The 7341-nt window shown below is 57.9% G+C and overlaps 4 protein-coding genes across 4 annotated transcripts; all 4 read right to left on the bottom strand.

The window, feature by feature from the left end:
* Positions 1-230: 230 nt before the first annotated feature.
* On the bottom strand, positions 231-837 carry N657DRAFT_164129 (uncharacterized protein). The gene has a single exon (XM_062786042.1). It carries the CDS (start codon positions 661-663, stop codon positions 343-345), a length of 321 nt encoding a protein of 106 aa, XP_062644013.1. The 5' UTR covers positions 664-837; the 3' UTR covers positions 231-342.
* A 209-nt stretch (positions 838-1046) lies between these two features.
* Positions 1047-3692, bottom strand: N657DRAFT_603226 (uncharacterized protein). Its single transcript, XM_062790141.1, has 5 exons — positions 2984-3692; positions 2032-2925; positions 1808-1973; positions 1620-1736; positions 1047-1570 (listed from the first exon to the last, which is right to left on the bottom strand). Exons 1-5 carry the CDS (start codon positions 3500-3502, stop codon positions 1485-1487), a joined length of 1782 nt encoding a protein of 593 aa, XP_062644012.1. The 5' UTR covers positions 3503-3692; the 3' UTR covers positions 1047-1484.
* A 280-nt stretch (positions 3693-3972) lies between these two features.
* N657DRAFT_649306 (alpha/beta-hydrolase) lies at positions 3973-5472 on the bottom strand. The gene has a single exon (XM_062793694.1). It carries the CDS (start codon positions 5122-5124, stop codon positions 4177-4179), a length of 948 nt encoding a protein of 315 aa, XP_062644011.1. The 5' UTR covers positions 5125-5472; the 3' UTR covers positions 3973-4176.
* A 472-nt stretch (positions 5473-5944) lies between these two features.
* N657DRAFT_649305 (uncharacterized protein) lies at positions 5945-7124 on the bottom strand. The gene has a single exon (XM_062793693.1). The coding sequence runs from the start codon at positions 6693-6695 to the stop codon at positions 6393-6395; it is 303 nt and encodes a 100-aa protein (XP_062644010.1). The 5' UTR covers positions 6696-7124; the 3' UTR covers positions 5945-6392.
* Positions 7125-7341: the final 217 nt, after the last annotated feature.

Here is a 7341-nt window from a genome sequence, read left to right as displayed (position 1 = left end):
GCCTCGCTCAGCCCGTCGACCGTCCGAATTCTGATCATCAGGCGGTCCGGCCCTGTGTCTGTGAGGCCAATGGCCTTGTAAAGAAATTCTGACTCTACCTTCACTCTCTTCTTATCCATTTCCTTCCAGTTCCACCCGGCTGGCTGGGCTGGCCTCGGTCCGTCCCCTCTCCTACCTCGAGCACCTGTGGGTAATGGTCTGACTTTCCCGGCACTCCTCGCCGTAGTGGACTGTTTGTAGGTCTGCCGAAGTCCATAAGTGGTCAATGGTTGACGTACGACCTCGCTACTACCCTTGTGGAGCTCGTGTGACTGCTCCTCTCGGCGTCCGGATGACGAGATCCTAGTGGGAGCTTAGCCGTAGCAGGCCCTCGGCTCTTCTGTCGTATCGCTCGAACTTGTCCCATAGGGGGTATTGTAGATTGAAATCTCCCGCCAAAACCACTTGGTGATTCGGCTTCGGCCGGCCGGAGAGGGCACTCGGCACTTCCTTGCTGCTTGGAGGATTGTAGATAGACCACAGTTCAAAGCCACGGCTTCCCTGGCCGAGATCCATCTCGGGAATCCACACCCGGCACCAGTTCTCCGACGCCTCAAAGTCCCACTGTCTGGTTTCAAACCGCTTGCTGATGTATATCGCTGCCCGGCCCTCGAGGGTAGCCATATATATCTATATATCCCTTTACTCTAAGTCATCGCACCTCCCGTCAAGCAGCCTTGCCCCTCTTTTCATGACTCTCCCGCTGCTAATCCTCATGGCAGCAATCCGTGTTGTGAGAGTAGGGCTGCGTCGATCGAGGCAGCGCCTGATTTTTAGTAGGGATAGACATACGCCCAGCTGCTTTTTCGTCTCAGTATAGCAAGGCATATTGCTCTAGCAATATTTTGTTTTGAGGCTTTGAACGATCGGGAATTAGTTCTTTCTTTGAGTGCACATCCTCAAGTTTTGTTGAAGGAACATGGTGTAAGAGTAGTGATTCGGATGGGGCACTTTAGATATGATATAGGTAACTATTACTCAACTGTACATTAATCAACGTATACAAGGCATGAGACAAGGCATCCCGTCAGTGTGGCCGCGAGCCACGTTGCTGCAAGTGACCAACATGACCTCACGGTGTTGCCACGGTGCGTTTTAGACCTGCTGAAGAGTTCAAAGTTGCAACAGCAGACTCACCCCAGTGCTGCATTGACTCACGCGTGTGCCTTCCAGCCTACAACACGCCCTATGCTGTGTTCCATTGCTGCAGTCCATGATGCGGCCGCCGGCCTGGCGCCTGACCAGCAGAGAGCCCTACTGCTGTGCTGCCCATGCCAAAGCCCAACAGAGCTCGCTTCTTGACCGAAACACCTAATTTCCAGGTCGGCAATGGTTGAAGAGAAATACGTGACCGTTGGTCGAACACTGCTGAGTGACTTTCTGGCTCAGCCTGGCTGCCTTCTTGTGTTGCAACGCTCAGGCTCTTACATACAAGGCGCACTGTCTCAGCTCAGCGCCACAGGTACCAGGAAAGCATCGAAGAACTGCCGTATTGAGTCAGCCTCCTCCAGGGGAGCAAGTCTGGCCACATCTTCACCTGAGTCAGCATCCATCGTTAACAGTTGTTTAGGTTCACCCACAGTGATCTGGCCGCACAACCACTAGTGCTCCCATCTGAGGGTCCACACCGTAAGTCTCATACGCCTGTCCATGTCCAGAGTTGTAGCTTTCCTCGTCGGCATATACTTTGGTCAAACCTGCGAATAAAGTCAGTATCGCTGCTTGTTGCTAATCAAAGGCAGGCAGGAGCTTGGCACGGTGGACTTACATCGCATTCCCCATCTGCCCGTCACAGGGGTGAAAAACTCTGGGATGTCCTCCTGTTCGACCCTCTTCCGGTCTGACGCAATCACCAGGACCCTGTCAATGACACTATCCGGGTACGCCCCAAGCGGCGTGAAGCGCTGAGCAGTCAGTTCGAGGGAGTCAGACACCTGGGAAGTGGGTTAACTGCAAGTCGACAATCCCTGCCTCAGAACAAGGTAGGCCAACCTTCTTCAACCGCGAGGCCACTTCCCGCTGTGTTATGTCTCCCGCAAACACCACGACATACCACTGCCCCTGCGCCGGAAGGCCCTTAACCAACTGCGTAGCTTTGGCATCGCAGAACCGAACTACCTGCGCGCTCGGAAACCGCATTCCCACGGTCAATCCAGATGCAATCTCCCCGTCCCGGTCCCCAACAATCGTAATGACCGAAGCATCGTAGTGCACCGACTGGCCAGCCGTGTACCTCCCAGCCCTGACGAACTGCTCGGCCACCTGCCCCGGCGTCACGTTGTTTTCCTCGCGGTACCGGGAGTCAAACAGCTTGGTGAACCCGCGGTCAAAGTCGATCAGCTCCCGGGCCGTCCGCTCGCGCTCCAGCACATATGTCTCGACCAACTCCCCCCGGGCCCGCCCCGTGAGGACCATGCCCAGCTTCCAGCCGATATTGTATCCGTCCTGGAGGCTGACGTTCATGCCCTGGCCGGCCTTGGGCGAGTGGGTGTGGCTGGCGTCGCCGGTGAGGAACACGCGGAAGGCCCGGTGGAAGACGTCGGCCCTGCGCTGACCGATGGCGTAGGCAGACCACCAGGGCGTCTCGTCAAAGTCCATGGTGTATGGCATGAACACTTTGCGGGCGTGGCGCTGCAGGCTCTCGAGGGTAACGTCGCTGACTTTGGTGCCGGGCGGCAGCTCGGTGTACAGGCGGACCATGGCGTCGCCCTCGCGCGGCACGACGAGGATGCTGCCGGCCGTCGAGTTGATGACGCACTTTCTGCGTATGTCAGGGAAGGTTGTGCGCGGGAAGACGTCCATGACGCCCCATACGGCGTCACTGCTGTCGCCGATCATTTTGAAGCCAAGCGATTTGCGGACGACGCTGTGGGCGCCGTCGCAGCCCTGAGCTTGTTAGCCAGGCAGCTACGATAGAGGAGAGAAGAACTTGGGAATAACCTACCAACGCATACTTGGCCCGGTACGCTATCTCCCGGCCATCCTTCACCGCCATGACCCTCACGGGATATGCGTCTTGATCCCCTGCTGCGTGATCATCAACTTCAACCCCCTTAACCTCACACTCATACTCGACCGGCGGTACCCGGCCCAACTGCCCCATCATTAGCTCATTCAACCGCGCCTGGTTGAGAATAACATGTGGCTGATGACTGATCTTGGTCTCCTTGTCCGGCGCATACCGCGTCCTCTTGATCCCCTGGGCCGCGGGATCAGCCGCCCAGAAGGCCACCTCGAGCACATGGTACGCCTCCTTGAGCAGGTCCTCGGCAATGCCAAAGCTGTCAAAGATCTCGACGGTGCGCGTCTGCACGCCGTCCGCCTGGCCGATTCGGAGGGGGCCGGCGCGCCGCTCGAGGATCTTGTAGCGGATGCCGAACCGGGATAGCCAAACGGCCGCGCAGAGGCCGGCCGAGCCGCTGCCGCAGATGAGGACGTCGATTTTCTCGGTCTCGGTGGTCATGGTTGGTGTTAGGTGAAGCCATAAGATGTTTGTGGCCCAGTGGCAATGTCGGGGTATTTTAAGCTCGGTAGCTCAGGTAGGTTATCTCTTGTTGACGCAGATTACTTTCTGTGTGGCTCGCGCTCGCGTTTAGGGTGCCCACGATGTCAAGTCCGGAGCTCAAGGATGTACCCGTCAGTAGCCCCGTCGGTCCCTCCCATTGCACTGGGGTTTCACAGACGTTCCCTGGGCCAAGCTGTCGGGGTAGGTGGATCTGAGTCGCCGCCTCCCCTAGCTCCGTTCCCCGCATCTCACTCGGCTTGGGAATCGGGAGTTGGCTTCGAGTCGCTGCCGCCCTACCTTACGGACAGTGAGTGTACCTTAGTGTAGCCTCCACGTTAGCCTGAACTGCACTGGGCAATGAGGATAGTAGGAGGCAGCACCAGAACGAGTCATGGTCAACAGCGTACGGAAGCTGTACTTTGTCCGAAACGGGAGTTTGAACTCCCTTTGTACAGCTATAACTCTCATTATGATTCTGAACAATTTCTGCCTCCATGCTGCCACTCACCGTTTTGGCCCCTAGCCCCTGAATGTGACCACCCACTTTGATATCCAATGTTGAACAATATAGTACACTCACCCGCCAAGCAGCACTTCCATTCTGTTCACAGCCACCCGTTCCTCACTACCGGCTAGTCCTCCCTCTCGGGGGCCCTCAGATCACCACCCTTCTCCATCAACTCATGTCTCTCCCGTTCGTCGACCAGCTCCGCCTCGACCACATTCTTCCTCTCCTGCGGATCAACCCTGACGCCCGCGCACCGCGCCACAAACTCACACAGCATCTCCTCCGCCCTCTCCGCATTCCTGCTCAACGAGTGATTATCCCCCTCAAAAACCTGCAACATCCTGTCCCCTGCCCCATAATTATGGTACAACCGCTGCGAACACCCAACACTCAACGTATTATCCCCGCTCCCATGCATCAACAGCACCGGCCTCGGCGCAAGCCTCTTGATCCCTTCGGTCCCGGCCGTCTGGCTCGCTACCGTCGCACACCCCACCACGTGCGGATCGTCCTCGGCGGCAGTAAACACCACGGCGCCGCCGAACGACCACCCGACCAGCACGAACCGGTCGAGGCCGTACATGTCGCGCAGGTAGGCCATGCCCGCTTTCGCGTCGCACACGCACGGCTCCGTGACGGCCGGGTAGCGGTAGTCGAGCCGCAGGCAGGGGATCCCGCGGCCGAGGGTAGCTAGCTTGCAGGCGAGCGAGAGGTAGATGGAGCTGGGGCCCGTGACGCCGCCGCCGGCGCCCGAGAGGAGGATGGCGGCGGTGCGGTGGTGGTGCGGAGGGAGGGCCGCTGCTGGTTTGGTGCCAGTGGTGGTGGTGCCTCCTCCGCCGCCCTCGGATTCGGTGGCGGCGGGCGGGTTGGTGAAGAAGTCCGGCGGGAGGTGCAGGAAGCCCGGGACGAAGCCGCCGTGGGCGTCGTCGACGTCGATGCTGAGCGGTTCGACCTGGCCCACCTTGTGCGTGGTCTCCTCGAGGCGGGTGAGGTGGGGGGGCTTAGCCAACCCGGCGTACGAGTGGATGGAATGCGGTTTCTGGGGGGGATGCGGGAGGAGTGTGGCGGCCATTTTGGTGAGGTTTACGGTCAAGCTTCTACACTTACTTTTGCTTTTGCACTGGAGAAGTCGCTGGAGCAGTTGTGGGAGCATTGGAGAGGCCGAAGGCTTTTAGTGTCTGGTGTCAAGAGCTCACAATGGAAGGGGGGAGGGCGCATGATGTCACCAATAGATGGAGCTCTCGTCATTGATGGCTGATTAACGACTCGGAACAACGCCAACCCCGCTTGGAGATTCGATCGGTGTTCGAGAAGTTGACCGGTTCAACAAGGTAAGCTGCATTCGGAGGACTAGCCATACACTTGAATAACTAGACGCTGATCAATCAAGTGTGAGTTGATGGCAAGGGTTCGGGGTCAGGCCTTCTCTTATGAAGCGAGATTTTGCATAATGAGCTGACACCGAAGGAAGTCCATGTCAGTTTAAAGTGTGATTTGAGAAGAGTTCAATGGTACTGTACCTTACTGATGGTGCAAATGCCAATTGAGGGCTTCACCCAAATCCCAGAAACTACATTAAACTCTGATCATCACAACCCCAGGCCATCAGGCCTGCCGGCGGACTAATTAGGGAACTTTGTGCACGAAATACAAATTGGAAGCTCCCACCGATAACCAGCGGCAGAAAGCGACCTGGAGTACCTTGGCTAACCGGAACGAAACGCAGCGGGAAACCCGATGCTACGCCCTTGTTCAGCCAGGTAGACAGACTGCTTACCGTATCGCCCCGGAGGCCGATTTGAAGAGGGATGCCCAACCGTGCAAAGATACCCGTGGCCAAGATAACATCCGGTTGAACACCGCACTTCGTGCACATTTTTCCATCACACCGGTCAGTCAAAAACCCTCGCCTTATAAACCGCCTCGACCGACCACCGACTACTGACACTCTCAATCTGCACAGTCGAGAGTCTTGCTGACCCCTGTCCCAACCCCGAGTTTATACTCTCCTGTTGCTCACCACCCACCCAGCTCGAAGGACTCCCCGAAGGCGAATCAACGAAAGGAGACACCTCCTCTCCAGCTCGCCCACCACAAGCCCAATCATCCTAGTCACCTGCTCATTCCCCAGCCGAGCCAGCTGAGCTCGAGCATCCACCCTGTTGGCATGCAAGCTCGCGGAAGTGCCGAGGCGAAAAGTCTTTCGAGTTTCCAATTGTGACTCGGCGAGTGTTGGTCCCTGCTTGAGCTCAACAGTTTGTCGTCGCTGTGATGAGGGAGGGAATGGCGCGCGAAGCGGTGCCAGACGTGCAGGGCGCGGCCGAAGAAGTCGAGGACAACCTAGTCTGTTACTCCAGGGAGTTGGAAGACGGCGTCTGCTGAGATCGCGGTTTCTGGGGTTGGTTGCGGCAGGGCGTCGGAGCGGACGGGGGAGATGTTGGTGCCGGCACAGGAGACAGTTACGACTCTGAAGCCGGCTGAGTCTGGCGGGGTCGGTGATACGTGGCTGGATTCGGGGGCCGTGCTGTCACGACCACTTGCAGCCGTCGAGTGGTTGGGCTCAGCGGACTCTGCGTTTGGAACTGGGATAAGAATGTCACCGAGGGCTGTTTCTGCCAGGGTGGCAAAAGATCCTTCAAGCATGGTGTCCGGGAAAGGAAGCTCGGACGAGGACGGGGTAGGCGGCCCTGGCTCGGAGTCGGAGTCGGAGTCGTCGCCGATGTCGACATGGCAGGAGACTCCCACGCCATTGATGCGAGAATTGAGTGCTCCGGTTGCTGAAGCAGCATCTTCCCGAGCAGGCCAGCCACCGGCTCCGGATACAGTTTCTTGACCTTCCTCGACAGCGCGTTATCCTTGGCAACAATCTCGGCAACCGCAGATCACAAGTTCCTTTGACTCGTGGCGACATCGTCGTCACAGGGACTGCAACACCACTGGTTAGTATCTCCCTCCTCATGACAGGACCAACCCGCCAGACTGGAAGCCGTGCCGTACCTCTCCAGGATAGTCAAAACAAACCACACGGCGGTCTCAGGTCCCTCAGGCCCCCATAACCTCCCACACCTCCTGTTTCGCGCATCGGCTCAGCCTGGCGAGCTTCTTCCGCTCCGCTCTCTCCTCGTCGGTCTAGTGATTCCAGGACGGATCTTCCGTAAAGCTTCCCGCCGTAAGCTCCCTTCTCCTCATAATCTCCCATTCAGCGTCATCCAACCGCCTCAGCTCCCTCAACGCCCCCTCAAGAGAGTGAAACGCCATCGCACCGGCCCCCAGCACGGCCGCCACCCCC

Source organism: Parathielavia appendiculata (genome assembly GCF_033297405.1).
Source record: "Parathielavia appendiculata strain CBS 731.68 unplaced genomic scaffold N657scaffold_18, whole genome shotgun sequence".
NCBI lineage: Eukaryota > Fungi > Ascomycota > Sordariomycetes > Sordariales > Chaetomiaceae > Parathielavia > Parathielavia appendiculata.
The sequence above is the reverse complement of the archived record's forward strand: the minus strand, read 5'-3'. Positions and strand labels throughout refer to the sequence as shown.

What these genes read in the sequence shown, in the direction of transcription:
- N657DRAFT_164129 (XM_062786042.1), bottom strand. Translation starts at nt 663, where the DNA reads ATGGCTACCCTCGAGGGCCGGGCAGCGATATACATCAGCAAGCGGTTT.
- N657DRAFT_603226 (XM_062790141.1), bottom strand. Translation starts at nt 3,502, where the DNA reads ATGACCACCGAGACCGAGAAAATCGACGTCCTCATCTGCGGCAGCGGC. An exon ending in ACCGGGCCAAGTATGCGTTG is followed by an intron (nt 2,926 to 2,983) that starts GTAGGTTATTCC and finishes TAACAAGCTCAG; the next exon opens with GGCTGCGACGGCGCCCACAG. An exon ending in GGGCAGATGGGGAATGCGAT is followed by an intron (nt 1,737 to 1,807) that starts GTAAGTCCACCG and finishes CTTTATTCGCAG; the next exon opens with GTTTGACCAAAGTATATGCC.
- N657DRAFT_649306 (XM_062793694.1), bottom strand. Translation starts at nt 5,124, where the DNA reads ATGGCCGCCACACTCCTCCCGCATCCCCCCCAGAAACCGCATTCCATC.
- N657DRAFT_649305 (XM_062793693.1), bottom strand. Translation starts at nt 6,695, where the DNA reads ATGCTTGAAGGATCTTTTGCCACCCTGGCAGAAACAGCCCTCGGTGAC.